The sequence below is a fragment of the Macrosteles quadrilineatus genome, unplaced genomic scaffold (genome assembly GCF_028750875.1).
Source record: "Macrosteles quadrilineatus isolate MER2022 unplaced genomic scaffold, UCM_ALF_1.0 Scaffold_3__2_contigs__length_128488019, whole genome shotgun sequence".
Classification (NCBI taxonomy): domain Eukaryota; kingdom Metazoa; phylum Arthropoda; class Insecta; order Hemiptera; family Cicadellidae; genus Macrosteles; species Macrosteles quadrilineatus.
Genome location: NW_026542596.1, coordinates 10,142,496 through 10,157,999, shown reverse-complemented (window position 1 = coordinate 10,157,999; position 15,504 = coordinate 10,142,496). Strand labels below are relative to the sequence as shown.

Here is a 15,504-nt window from a genome sequence, read left to right as displayed (position 1 = left end):
GTCTTAGTAGTTAATAATTTAAATAAACAATTGCTTTGCAATGAGAAATTTATAAAAATATCTTCAATTAATTAATAAATTCAATCTTTCATGATATTTCACAATAATTTAGGTTATTTTTTCCCATTAAATATTCTTAAGAAAGATCTTGATTGTATGAAATTTTGGCAGTTTTTAAGAAAATAAAAGAAATAGTAAAGTTGACTTTTAAGATAAATAAATAATAGATATCTCAGTGTTGATTTTACAGTTGAATATTTATTTTCAAATAATCATTGAAGGTGCAAAAAGGATGTATTTTTCCAGAAAGAACTGATAGAATAGCTTTACAATAGAATCGAGCTGGTTACAAACTATTTCAAATAGACAATTACTTTATAGCTACCTTTTAAATCAATTTTATTACAACCATGGACTTTCGATGAGAGTACCACTATTTGGTAATATTGTAACAGTTCTTCTATAGAAACGTCAAAGAACTAATTTTTTCTAACTTTTGCTGTATACGTTGCAAAGCCTGGGCAAAGTTACAACTGTAATATAAAATGACAAATACAAAAATGCAAAAAATGTTGCCTCTCGAGAGATGTAATTCTGTAATGATGAGCAATGACATTGGCTAGGACTTATAACGAGGACAGTATCTAGATAGTTACAACCAAGGGTCACTTTCCGGGTTATCTACGGAACTGAACAGTTAATCATGTTATGGATATCACTTCAAAACTATGTAACCACCAAACAGTTCTCTGAGTGAAAAAAGGTTTGGAATTATATAAAATGGGCATTAAAAACCATTAACCTTAAAATACAGATTTGTGTAATAGCTTTAAAATTTTGCTGTTTATGGCTTTTGTATGTTTTGGAAACCTTTAAATACTGTATTTCAAAGAAGATGGCAACGATAGCTAAGTTCAAGAGAAGGAATCCACAAAATAAAACTGGTCATGAGGGATAAATTAGTTTGGCAAAGTTACTGAATGAAATAAAAGAGAACAAAATTATAACAGGGTCAAGCAAAAATTAAAATACTTTCCAACTGTCAAAGAACTATTTACATTTTAAAGACCTGGACCTACCAGGAGGACTTCAAACTAACTTAATCTTGTCTGATTTAATTTTTTCATTGTGTAATTGTAAGTTTTCCTGAGTAGTTTTTTAAATAGTGAAATATAACTCTATTGTTATGACACTTTTTCAAATGTTGCAAATAAACATACATTCTAGATACAATGTAAAATCCAGATAAATAATGACTTTTATTATTTTCCTTGATTTATAAGGTGATTTTTACGACAAACTTAAAATTTATTCAACTATTAGGGTTTGCAAGAGAAAATTTAATTTTTATTTTAGTTTGACTTGTAAGAAATAATAACAAAGAAACACGAAACCTGACAGAGCTTGATAACCAATGGCCAATGAACCTTGCATGAAAGCTTGATATCTGATATGAATATTAAATAGGTTAGAGTAACCATGTACATATCAAAGCACGGTTATTGGCTTCTTAGACCAATCTGAAATGATGAATTAGTAATTAGTATAGGCTAGTATAAACGTCAACATTGTTCATGAGCATTTCAACCGAAAATTTGTTTCAAAATCAATACAAATGTTTTATTAGAAATGAAAGGATGTAAAACATTTTTTGTAGTTCCTTCATGAATTACCAAACCATTCGCTGTGAAACTTGGGAGATATGGTTTTGAATACAGTACCTGGGAAGGTCTTTGTTAACACCACAAATTGTATAATCTTAGTCCCTAGATGAAAAACCATGTTTGTTGCATGCTCAAAATAAGTTAAATAAACGGCATTACCAATCTGACACATACTTTCTCCCATTAGCTTGTCAACAACCCTTATCATGGATGAGCGCAGTAGTAACTATGATATTTTATAGGGAAAAACGCTTTCCCTATAAAATAACTTTTAACTGGTACTTTCCCCACAAGTTTCAAAAGCTTTTCAACCGTAATTTTTAAAGCAATGGGTTGTTGCACTATTTTGTTTAGAATTATAAGGACCAAACATACTAATTTTAATCAAAACTGGGTTTTTTTTCAAAAATTTTACTTTCCGTTATTTCAACCCTATGGGAAAATAGAAGTTAGGTCTACAATAACTTTTGAACTGTAGGCCTAATTTTTACAGCAATGGGGAGTTACACCATTTTGTTTAGAATTAAAATTACCACAACACACTAATTTTAATCAAACCCTGCTTAGTTTTAAAATCCTATTTTTTGTTATTTTATGGGGTGTTATAGGAAAAAACACAAGTTTCAATAACTTTTGAACCGTAACAATTACAGCAGTGGGAGTTGTACCATTAAAAGTACTATAACATACTAAATTTCTATAAAAACCGCTCAAGCCATTATTGAGAAAACATTTTTTGTTACTTTTTTTTAAACCACACTTAAAAATTAAAATTTAAAAAAATTAAAAACAAACTGCATGGTGAGATTATGGATTAGTACTGAACCTTCAAATTTCATCAAAATCTGACAACATTTGTGGTCTGGAACTCTGTACACATCCACACATACCGACAGACATACACACACCTAGACATCAGTTCGAAACCCAATTTTTGGGGTTCGGGGGGACTCAAAACGGATAATATTCACTCAAACTCAAAAATTTTGACGAAAACAATTCTTTTTCCATACGTCTATATACTATGTATAGGGGAAGAAAGTAAAACAATACATATAATTGGAATAGTAGTTACAGATACCAAAATAGATAAAGTCTCAAAATAGGTAAATAATTAATTGGTTAATTTACCACAGCTGTGACCAGGTTTGGTTGGTAATCCTTGCGAGTAAAGCCTCCCTTAGCCTTAAATCAATGTGTACTACTACACTCTAATAGTAAAGTATATTCGACAACTTTACACACATTTCCAAAATGTCTGAGAAATTGTCTGAACACATTAAGGGCAAATTAACAGAACAAGCAAAAATGATACGAAGATTTTATACAAGAATTGAAAAATGGAGTTAAGTACATTGTACTCTTGATTTTTCCTTTACTTATCGTCATTATTGTAGATTTCCCCAAAACTATAACAAATTTTACACAATGTGGTATTCATAGGATACATCGATAATTATTTAGGGATGAAATTGATTTGGTAGATTTGAGGAAAGCCTGATACCGAACTGTCTCCGGTGATTGTTTAGTAAAGTTTAAACTAGCAAAACAAGTTAGATAAATGAAACATGCTCAAGAAAAAAACATTACTTTACACCACAGTGTAAATATCTCTTACATTTCCAAGGTATTTTACCTCCAATTTCATTGGTTATTTCGTCAACTAATCCAGGTCCTGCTGCTTCAAAGAGTTGATGACTTCGGTGAGTACTATCTGTGAATGACTCGTTCGTCGAATGAACAATTGCATCAACTCGTAACTTGGTTAAGTCGCCACTCCTGTAAATGAAGTTTTAAATAGACAAGCTGCACAGACTAGTACTTATAAGAGAAAAAAAAAAAAAAAAAAAAATGGTGATACAATTTAAAAAATATATATATAAAAGAGTTAAGTAGTTACAGATAAATAATATTCACAATACCTATAAAAAATGGAATGATAAAATTATAGGCCTACCTACTGAAAAAAAATTTTTAAATAAAGTGGTGAAAATAAATAAAAACTCTTTCCAGTCAAATGATAAAATTCCCTTCAATGTAGGCCTACAGTATGAATCATCAATCAAAATTACATAGGTAATTGTAAAATCATAGGGAAATAATATTGTGTCAGCAGTTGAAATAATATATATCCTTGCAATCCCATTCTCTGTGCAGTGAAATATCTAATTTAACAGTGTTTCACAACCCTAAAGACTTAAACTACCCAAGCGTTTGCCACCACCAGACTTGACCCTCGACTCACCAAAGAATCAGTCTAACGTTGAGAGATTGATCAAAAGGGAAGGGGCTTTTATCGTCAACACCCCCTTGATCGTAAAGGAACGTATGTTGGTGTGGTTTGGTCTGACTCCACCGTGTAAGATCAGATGGATCGACAACATCATTCCCGACGCTATCGAGAGTATCCATGACTGTGTAAATGTCACGGCATCTGGCACATTGTCAACTGAAAGTTCATCCATATTGATGAGTCCTCTGTGTTGTACTTTGTCATTTTGTGTTTAAAAATTAAAAACATAAAACTAAAGCAAAAGTAGGTAAGTAAGACATAAAATTGGGACCAAAATCTCAAAAATTGCAAAACAAGTTTTACAAACTCTAAATTTATTCAAAAGGAAACATTATTTAGATAAATAACTCTTTAACTCTACTAATTAATTATTTGTTCTGTAAAACAATAATTCTTTCCATGTTGAAAAACAAGGAAATAGAAATAACATACACATAATACATTAGGCCTATTGTAAAAATGCATAGAAACTAAGTTTTTCAATTGAGATTGAGAAAAGAGGGATTAATGGTAAAACATGGTCGGATAGTGTTAGGAATGAAGATATCAGGAGTGCCTTAGTTTATGACAGCTAAAGAGAGGGAGAGTAGAACGGAAGAACCATTAAAAAACAAGAATTAAATATATACTTTGTATGTGGTTAAACCAAACTAAGATGGTATAGAAAGTGAGAAAAATCTGAATCCGAGAATAGAAAATGTCTTGGAAAATGGAGTTGATAGTGATAAAGAGAAGAAGATGGGAAAGACGATTTAAAAGAAGGTGGATAGATGGGGAGAAGGAGAGGATAGAATGAGCCTTAATGATATTGAGAACTGGCGTCAATCATCGGTCTTTGGTTGAGAACAGAGGAAGTCTGTAATGGGAAGAGAAGAGGATGTACATACACCATGAAAGGAAATAACACTTTCACTGCAATTTGGTAAAATTACTTTAAGAACTTTTTTTTATAAATAAATTGAAATATTCTAAAAAGACTCATGGGTCACAGCCAGATAGGACAAATAACCTAGTTTTGTAAAACAAATCCACTTATAAGTGATATTTTTTTACCTTTATTTTGATTTAAAAAAGTATAATCTTGCAATCTCTCAATGATAAAATGAAAGAAATGTGCTGACTTTCCTATAAGGTCTAACTTGTGTTACCAATCTCAAGCCATCATCAGCCCCAGCAGACTCAACATCAGCCCACAGCTGTTAGTTAATGTTTCTGTTTGTAAACAACCCGGAACTAGATTGTACTTCTGCCTCTAGAATATAGTCGTCCATCGCACAACTTAGAAAAATGAGGAATTTTTTCAATACAGATTTTTATTAACAAAACGTACACGTAAAAAATTTCTATGATGCACTCTACAGTGATCCTCCAGTTAATATTAAGCTAAAGCTTAGAGTGTGCACTACTGGATGAGGCAGTCTTCACAAAATGATTGGCTTAGGCCTAATTGAATAAATAAATTACAGTGTTTTAATATGTTTACTAACCAACTCACCAACATTTGAGGACAATTGGCTTTCTTTTAATTAGAAAATCTTTTGAATGATGACTATAGGCCTACTGTGTTCAGTAAAATTGTAATCTATTATATCTTATATATTTAAAAAGCATCAGCATACATTTATAATCCCACTCAGCTTATACGTAAACGAAATTTGCTTCCCATGTATTTCTTATGGGAGTTAAATTTTGTTTTTCTTTTCCGAGTTCGTTTGGCTCTTCTACCCAAACCGATTTTCATGATTGAGGTCTCAAATTGAAGGCGTGCACGCTCAGATTTGCCATCAAGCATCGACATATATTTATCTATAATCCCACTCTGCACATACGTATACGAAATTTGCTCCCCATGTATTCCTTTTGGAAGTTAAATTTGGTTTCTCTTTTCCTAATTTGTTTGGCTCTTCTACCTGACCGATATTCATGATTTAGGTCTCAAATTGAAGGTATGCACGCTCAGATTTGCCATCAAGCATCGGCATATATTTATCTATAACCCCACTCTGTGCATACGTAAACAAAATTCGCACCATACATTTCTTATGGGAGTTAAATTTGGTTTTTGTTTTCCAAGTTCGTTTGGCTCTTCTACTCGACATTCATGATCATTGGCGGGATCTGGGGGGGGCAAGGGGGGGCAATTGCCCCCCCAATATTCTACTGGTATACATTTTTATTCCTCTGCTTAATGAAGTTAGTGTATCCAATAATTAATTTTAGTCCAGCTCTCCTGGAAATATTTAGAAGTTGACATCATCATGGCATCAAAAGAATATTTCACAATCAATGTTGTACGTGCAATAAATCGTTTAAGTCAGGGTAGGGTGTTCGAAAGCGGAGGGAAATTTGTGGTGGGTGGAGGGTCAGTTGGCAAACCTGTGCGGTGTGCGGCCGTGCGGGCGTTCTGTTTTGATGAGTAATGTGACTATGCGTCATGCGAGGGAAGAATGTGTGGTTTTCACTCACTTATTTTCGTACGTTTGTGAATGACCTTTAGTTAGTTTAGTTAGTTTTAGTTAGATTGGTGATGGTATTATTTTGTACGATAACATGGTAAGTAGCTTACTGTACTGTATTACCTTCTTATTTTGTTATATTATAGCTTCTGGCTTGAATTACTTTGGAAATACTAGTGAGGGACACGGCCTAAACACAGCTATTTAGTGGTCAGAGGATTTCTTAACTAGCTTGACAACAAGGCCCACACATTCCTGAGCCATGAGTTGCAAAAAGCACCTGACGAAACACACATACATATCCCAGTCCTTTGAAGTGAACGTGTGCCGCCTGATGCTGCCCCGCCCGGCGCGCCCCTGTGACGTTGCATCGGGCGCTGCCGCCAGACACTGCCATTGTAACACGTGCTTTTACACTCGCAGTTTTCTTCCGTTTATAACGTTTTCACATAGAAATAGTGTATGTTTGTAGTCCTGGTCATTGGCAACCTTATTTTTAAGGCAGATGTTGTATTTTTTATTAATAATTTCTTTTCTCTCTAAACCAACTACCCATCTGATTTTGGGTAGTATTCATCGTCTGGGGGGTATTCCATACCCCCCCGACCCCCCGGTGGGTTTGCCCCCCCAATGGATCCTGCCAAATCCCGCCCATGTTCATGATTGAGGTATTAAATTGAAGTCATGCACGCAAATATTTCACATAAAGCATCGACTTAACCTACCTACTGTATTACTCGACTAAAAAACATAATTTGATTAATTTTTGAATTCTTACATCAATTTAAGATGTATTTCACCAGTTAATTATATAATCCTATATATTTTGGTCTAGGAGCTTTCAGTGAAATATCGGCTTTTATTTAAGCGATTAAGACACTGTAGGACTCAATCAAAAATCATAAATTTGATTATTTCTCGGATATTATATTATTTTAACGCGCGGAGCAGCATGGGTCCTCTAGTACCTATTTAATACGCAAGCAGGTTTATTGTGACAATTACTCCTCGGAAACTACTGAACCGATTGCCATGTTTTTGGTGTCATTGGAAAGAGCATAAAAAGTTTGTTTTGATACTTTAAATTGGCCGATTTGCTTGGGATGAACATAAAAATATATTTTTTGTGAAAACTTTAAATAGGCTATATTTTTTCTGATGAAATGAAATGAAATAATATATTTATTTTCCATTAATTAAATAGGCTAGCTATATATAAGTAGGCCTACCTACATTGTATTTTTTTAATTAAAAATAATAGGCTACAGCAAACATTACTATATTGATAAAAAAACAAAAATTATATAGCCTACTGTAGAAATAAAGCGAACATAAGTGTAAAAAAATACCTTCTATTCAACAAAGGAAAAAGTCTATAGGCAGGCCCTGTGCGTAGACTCGAGTTGCGAAAAAGTAAATTTATATGGGAAGTAAAAAAAATGTAGGCCTATAGGAAAATAAAAAAATAATTCTTAGGCTATAATTTTTAAATTGTTAAAAATTTGTCTTGCTTGAAACTGAATTTTCTGTGTTCTGGAATGAAATTAAATTGACGATAAAAAAACTCTTTGAAACTGCTACAACGATATATACAGTAATTTCTTATATACAGGGTGCACCCTCTTGGTCAGGTAGTTTGCCTAAATTGAGACAGCTTACGGGTTGGGCCGTGCGGCGTGCGTCGGACCGTGTGAAAGCTCCAGTAAGAACCAATAGCCCTTCACCGAGTTGTCCAGCATGGACACTGCGTAGTGCGGTTTGTCCGGCAGTAACTCGCGTACCGTGCGCGCCGGACATTATGTGAAAGAGGCGTTAGACATACAGCTATTAATTAATAGCCCATACAGCATACAGCCAATGGCAACTAAGGGACCTAGCCTACAGTTTACATAGTGGAATCCGAACCACATTTTTTCTTTGCAATTAACGAATTGGTCTAATTATCAGGATAGTACTGCGGATAGTTGTAGTACTCACTAGTGCGGTCATAGTTGTTTTGGGACATTAAGTAGTAGGCATAATAATGATTTGTTTGAAAATCTCTTAAACGTAAGAATATAACTTAGCCTAGATGTAGCCTAAGTTAAGACGATTGAGTGACCAGAATTTTAAAAATATTGAAAGAACGCATTCATAAACTAAAGATTTTGGCCTATCTGAAATGAAAATGAAAAGCTAAGAGACAATTTCATCTCTTGAGGACCCCCTAGAAGTTACCTGTGAAGGGTTAATACCTAGTTCCAACAACTACTCATTTCAATGTCATCTGTAATCAAGGGCCTCTGTACGGTAATAGCCTATAAAGGTTTCTGACAAAGCTACAACCTGTGACAGACGTAAGTTAGGCGTACTTGTGGTTGTATTCACTTAGGCTAATTTACAGGTAAAATAACATTTATTAGAAACAATTTGATTTTCACAAGCTTTTTAAGTGTTACAATAGGTTTAGGTGAAATTTAATTGAACAAACTAACCTTAGCCTACGCTCGGCGTCTAGAGGATCTCTTTCACCAACCACAGTTTTCAAACAGGCCTTAACTTAGTCATGGCTTAGGACACCGAAGAATCGTCTAGGCTTGGGAAACGTATAGGATTAGGACATTGAGTGAGAACAATAACTATGATAGCATCCAATATCTCTTGCCATAATCACATCTAACAATAGCTGAAAACCCGGCTAGAGTTTTAGGGATGGCCCAGCCTAGAAACCAAATTACACCCTAGAAACTAAAAATTTTGTAATCTTGATTGGTATTCAACAAAGATAGGAGTTATAACCTTATTAAAAAAGGGGGGGTTTTACAGCAGTAATATCGGCCAGTAAAATAACTTCATATTTAACAACTTACCGAAAATAAGCGGGTTGAGTTAAATGAGCAGATTATATAACACTAACTACCTATGATGGTTCTGAAAAAACTTTGTCAATGGGCAGAACACCTAAAATCAATTGAACGTGTCTAATTTTGTATACACCTTACTAAAACACATAGAACTAATACAAGAACAACCAATTAAACAATATCAATTTTAGCTGGTGTTCGATGACATGAACTAGGACTTGCACTGTTAACTGGACAACTTGGTATACTGCTGTAGCTGTGCTGACAGAGACAGGAGACAGACGACAGACGAAACGAATAAGGGGAAATTGCTGGGCATAGAGTAGTGCTAAATCAGCTGTTCAATAACTCCAAACATGTGCGTCCCGTTCAAGTGTGCTTTTGGAAACAGTATTAACCCAAACCGAATTTGTTCACCATACTGTAAGAAAATTGGTTCTTATCAAATTACCTTCTTTCTGAGTGGTGAGCACTTTTTCGTCTAAAAACGCCGTGTGATTTCGCAACTATCGTTAATCGTTCGTTACTCTACTCCTACTCTATCACTCTATCGAATCATATCGATGCGTTTTTAGTTGTCGTTTGTCACAGATCCTGCTTACGGACGAAATGAGAGCATTTTATTATTAAATTAAACTGTCGAAACCCAACCTAACTAACTGAACTTGCTGTGCTGATAATATACAAAATACAAGATACAAATCGAATTAAGGTTTACTAATCCTATACTCTAATACGAGCAATGTTTGCTTGTATGTATGTATGTTTGCACAAAGGTCTCGAAAACGGTTCCGACGATTTTCTTCAAATGTTGTAAGTAGTTTATTTCTGGCCTAAAGCGAGTTTACTGCAGTTAGAACTGCCAACAAAAATCTAATTAGGCCTACGTAGAAAAATTAAACTGAAAGTCACATATTTCGTACATTAGTCTTATGGGTTGCTAAGTAACCATTTTTATGTTGGTTCAATAATTGAACCATATTATTCAATTATTGAATAACAAGAAAAAAATAAACAAAAGACTAGTAAGTTGTAACATGTGTTCATAAAAAGCGATCTACCCACAGTATACTAGCAAATTACAAACAGTACAAAAGGAAAATCATCAGTTGTTACTATTGAGCAAAGATTGATTATACTGAAGATTACTCGATACATTGTAGCATAGATAAAACATACTCCCTTAGTAGATTTCTCATCCTTATGGAACAGCTGAAGACAATTTTATTGTTAGTTCTGTACGGTTTATGTAGAGGTCGTGTTTTGTTTACAATTTGTTTCCCGTTATTACAGCCATTTAAAACCTCGTTTAACCAAATAATACGATCTAATCATAAACAATAACTTGCCCCCTAGTTATATAACCAAACAGTAAAGCACAAATCAAGAAATTAACCCTAAAATAATGGAAACAAAGTTTCATTGACACTAGCGCCTTTGTGTCACGTACATGAACTAGACACGAAAAACGTGCTTCAAAATTTACAATGGGATGAGAAGTCTACTTGTGTTGGTTGGTCTATGATTGTAGTTAAGGTTAGCATTGCGGAGTGTGAAAAGCGTCTCCGGCAGTTGTATTATGTATCTAATATACTAAAATACTATGGGAAGGGAGGGAAACAAGTCCGCGACGTAGGAAGTGGTAAAGGAAGTAGTAAAAGGCTAGCAGTGTGGAGTGTGGGATCCGTTTGTGGCAATTGAAAAAATGTGTCTGCAATACTTAAATGCTAAGAGAAGGGAAGGAAACAGCTCCACGACGTAGGGAATGGTGACGGAAGTGGAAGTAGTAAAGGCCGGCAGTGCAGAGTGTGGGAACCGTTTGTAGCTGTTAGATTATAGTATCTACAATACTTAAATGCTATGGGAAGGGAAGGAACCATAGGTCCGCGACGTAGGAAGTGGTGAAGGAAGTAGTAAAGGCAAGCAGTCCGGAGTGTGGGAACTGTTTATGACGACTAGATAAAGGTATCTGCAATCCTAAAATGCAATGGGAAGAGAGGGAAACATGCTGCCCGGAGTGTGGGATCTCTTTATGACGATTAGATTAAGGTATTTGCAATCCTAAAATGCTATGGGAAGGGAGGGAAACAGGTCCGTGACGTAGGAAGTGGTAAAAGAAGTAGTAAATGTGAGCAGTCCGGAGTGTGCGAACTGTCTATGACGATTAGATTAAGGTATCTGCAATCTTAAAATGCCGTGGGAAGGAAGGGAAACATGTCCGCAGACTTCATCGCTTTTGAGGAAGAATATATATAATGTTGTTCGTTTATAATTTAGTACTTTGTTAATTGTTATGTTTGGAAATCGATAAACATCTCCACGTATAAGCTTCATGGATACATTACTGCAAAGTTAGGTAAATAAATCAATACAATCTTATGAATGATAACGAAAATAAGTGTAAGAGTTGTATATGTTAATATTGGTCCCTGTTCCTGTGATTGTCAAAACTATTAGTCTATAACCACACTTGATAGTTATTGGATAATTTATACAACTGATAAAATAATCAATAAAGTAGACTAGCAGCCAGATTCACTTCGTGACTTCAAAATCCGCGATATATTTGAATTCATTTCAAATTTTCTATTGCTCTGAGTTAATTTGAAAACTATCTATTTTTTACGCTTCAATCATAAACTTATCACTGACTCGTAATTTCGTCAAGCAAACACTGAACATAACTTTGTAATTAGTTTTTCCAATACAATATGAAATCATGCATAGAATGGTAAAACGAACTTTGATAAAAAAAAACCTTTTTAGTTAAGTTCTTTTAAAACAATTTACTTGAATTTACTAAAACATCACCAACTGTAACGATAACCCCATTTACGCATGGATGTAAACAAAATTGTTTCATATAGGCCATCTGTTTTGTACTGTTTAAATGGTAAACAAAATGTAAACTTGAAAACGTTCATATGATCGACAACGGAATTCAGCACAAACTCTGACAATTTCAAAGCTTCATTTTCGTCCTATGACGAAGGAATTTCATGGGATATCATCCAAACCCGCAAAAGGCACATCTAGAGAGGATAAGGGCTTTAAATTGATACCAAATGTGCCTATACAAATAAATATTTAGGGGTCGACTTGCTGAATACAAAGATCCAACAAATTCTTTTAATAATATAGACTAGAGGTCGTCCAGTGGTCGAAAACTCGATCAAAAATATTTAACGTACAGACGTCTATATTTTCACCCCACGCTGTAAATAAAACATGTGATTTGAATTTCTTCCATTTGTTTTGATTTTCTTTTTATATTTCGTTGTTATTAAGTCATGGTAACCCACAAGGTCCATGTAAATTTTTTCCAAATTTAAAATTATTCTTTTGTGCTTCTTTTTGAGCCTATTTTAATTTAGAAAGGAATTCTGCACACCTATACAGGAAAATATCTATCCAACAGTATGCGTAGATTTTCCCTACGACGCACACGAGCTGGGAAAAAAGGTTTTTAAGAAACATGAAACATGCTTGCCTATTAACATATAGATGTTCAGTCTATTTTAATTTATAAAGTGATTCTGCACACCAACAGGAAAATATATTTTAATAATAGAAGTAGATTTTCCCTACGATGCAAACAAACGAGCTGAGAAAAAGGGGTTTTAAAGAAACATGCTTGCCTATTAATGTATACCTCAACCACGATTGATGTTCTTTCCATGACACTGATCAACATAGTTGAATTTGTCCACGAAGGATCGCGCCACTGTTGTAATATATCGCAATTTAATCGTTACTAGGGAACCCGAGCGGCTCAATGAGTCGCATAGTATGAAACATAACGCCGAGGAAAACTTTGTACTTAGAGTAACTAACTGTACTGTAGTAACATTCTATCTTAAAATACTAAAAACGTTTGCAAAACTTATGACAGCTAGCCTGACCATACTACTGGACCGAATTACACGCTGTTGGTACCAAATGAAAGATATTGTGTAGAATCCATTTATAAATTAAAATATGCTCAAAAATAACCACAAAAAGTGAATTTATTTATTTTTTTTAAATTTTAACATGAAACTTATGAGATGCCATGTTGGTGACGAAATAACAACAAAACAAGACAATCAAATTTTATTTTTACAGCGTGGGGTGAAAATGGAGAAGTTGCACAATACATACTCTTGGTCAAGTTTTCGACCACGGGGACGGGGTGAGCTCTCGTGTATATTTTATGAAATAACGAACAGCTGTTTGTATTAATTCACACTTCTAGCTGTCACTGATATGTTTACATTTAATGTTGTTTACAAATACCGCAATCATTTCCGATCACGTTTTGTAAGCAAATCTAAACCAAGTGAGATTAAAAACGATGTGCCTTACATATATAACCAAGATTTTAAACGAAACAAATCCTTACAAATCAAAATTATTATATTGGTACCGATATGTCGATGATATTCTTTGCCTATTTGAAAGCACTAAAATTGAAGCAGAAGAACTATATAAACACTTCTTCAAATTAAGAAGAAATTTTAAACACAAAGTTCAATTGAAGAAAACAATAGAAAAGAATATATTTGCATACCCCATACCCCATGATACAACCATAAACAAAGCAACAAGAAAAACCTTCCAAAATTTAAATTTGAAAATAAGTTACAGAATAAAAAAATGCCCTTCAGATGATAAAAAACTAAATTTATAATGACTCATGTAACAACCAAGTTAAAGATATGATCAAATCAGGCATTTGTCAAATAAAATGTTCAGACTGTAATACATCCTACATTGGCCAAACAAGTCGTAGCTTCAAGAAAAGGTTCCAGGAACACATACAAGCGTTAAAATCAGGTTTTGTAGAGCACCTAATCGAAACGCGACATGAATGCAAAAATATAAATGCAAATTTCGAAATTCTAAAATATGAACAAAAAATTAAAGTCAAAGAAGATTTCCATATACAGGGTGAGTTTCTACTGACCGTGTTAACTTCGCCAGTAGGTTCTACTCACTAAAAGGAACAAAAAAGTTCATATAAACCCATGTCCGATTTTCAACCGTTTGGCTGTAATAGGGGATTTTGTGTTTTTCTTATTTTATTAGACTTTGCTCCACAATTTATGTAATAAAAACTTAACCAATTACTTTAGAGAGTTATAGTTAAAATCATTGGAAAGAATATTAAATTTGCTATAAATCAAAGGTTTCATTCAACAATTATACCATTACATAGTCCACGTTATATCCAATATAAAGTAAAAATGTCATTAAATTAATTCATTACGAAAATGTTCATGAGCCCACTTTGATACATAAACCTGCATTTATGCAATGTTGAAATGCATAAAAAACTTCGTCATTTAATAATCTTTCAAATGATATGCTATTCAATACGATTATTGACATAAACCAGTGAGAAATTACTAATAAACTACAATAAAACACGGTTTACAGATTTTATTTTTGCACAGTTTTACTGTTGATAATAATTACTGTATACTCCATGTTGTATTTTATTGAACAATCTGAAGATTTGTACATTATTTTAACTTTTAAATATTTATTAAAATTAATTATCTTAATTAATAAAATGTAGGTTTTTTCACATTTTCAAAGATGTAGTGTGTTTGATTCTTAAATGCTGTATAATTAGTTTTACCTTGTGCTTGATTAAGTCAGCTTTTATTGATTTGTCATCTATAGCTAGATAACTCAGCTGCTTAAACATAGCTTGTTGAGTAATTTGCTGTTTTAACTTTATATTTCCAAGTCAATGAAGAGTTTTTCAACATTTATTAAACTATGGAGCCTTTTACCAATCAAGAGTATGCCAACATGATGAATACAGTAATTATTATTAACAGTAAAAACTGTGTCAAAACAAAATCTGTAGACAGTGTTTTATTGTAGTTTATTAGTAATTTCTCACTGGTTTATATCAATAATAGTATTGAATAGCATATCATTTGAAAGATTATTAAATGGCCAAGTTTTTTATGCATTTCAACATTGCATAGATGAAGGTTTATGTATCAAAGTGGGCTCATGAAATTTATCGTAATTAATTAATTTAATGACATTTTTACTTTATTTTGGATATAACGTGGACTATGTAATGGTATAATTCTTGAATGAAACCTTTGATTTATAGCAAATTTAATATTCTTTCCAATGGTTTTAGTTATAACTCTCTAAAGTAATTGGTTAAGTTTTTATTACATAAATTGTGGAGCAAAGTCTAATAAAATAAGAAAAACACAAAATCCCCTATTACAGCCAAACGG

General features: G+C 33.4%; 1 protein-coding gene across 2 annotated transcripts in view; it reads right to left on the bottom strand.

Annotated features, from left to right (window-relative positions):
- Positions 1 to 9,511, bottom strand: part of LOC128988612 (protein GDAP2 homolog) — a 75,790-nt gene extending 66,279 nt beyond the window's left edge. The window contains exons 1-4 of one of the 2 annotated variants that reach the window (XM_054410065.1): positions 9,263 to 9,511; positions 8,888 to 8,988; positions 3,910 to 4,113; positions 3,301 to 3,443 (exon numbers count right to left, since the gene is read on the bottom strand). In XM_054410065.1, coding sequence (XP_054266040.1) covers positions 3,301 to 3,443; positions 3,910 to 4,076 — 310 coding nt within the window. In that variant the 5' untranslated portion in view covers positions 4,077 to 4,113; positions 8,888 to 8,988; positions 9,263 to 9,511. The remainder of the gene's footprint in view (positions 1 to 3,300; positions 3,444 to 3,909; positions 4,114 to 8,887; positions 8,989 to 9,262) is intronic. The other variant, XM_054410064.1, reaches the window with a different exon arrangement.
- Positions 9,512 to 15,504: the final 5,993 nt, after the last annotated feature.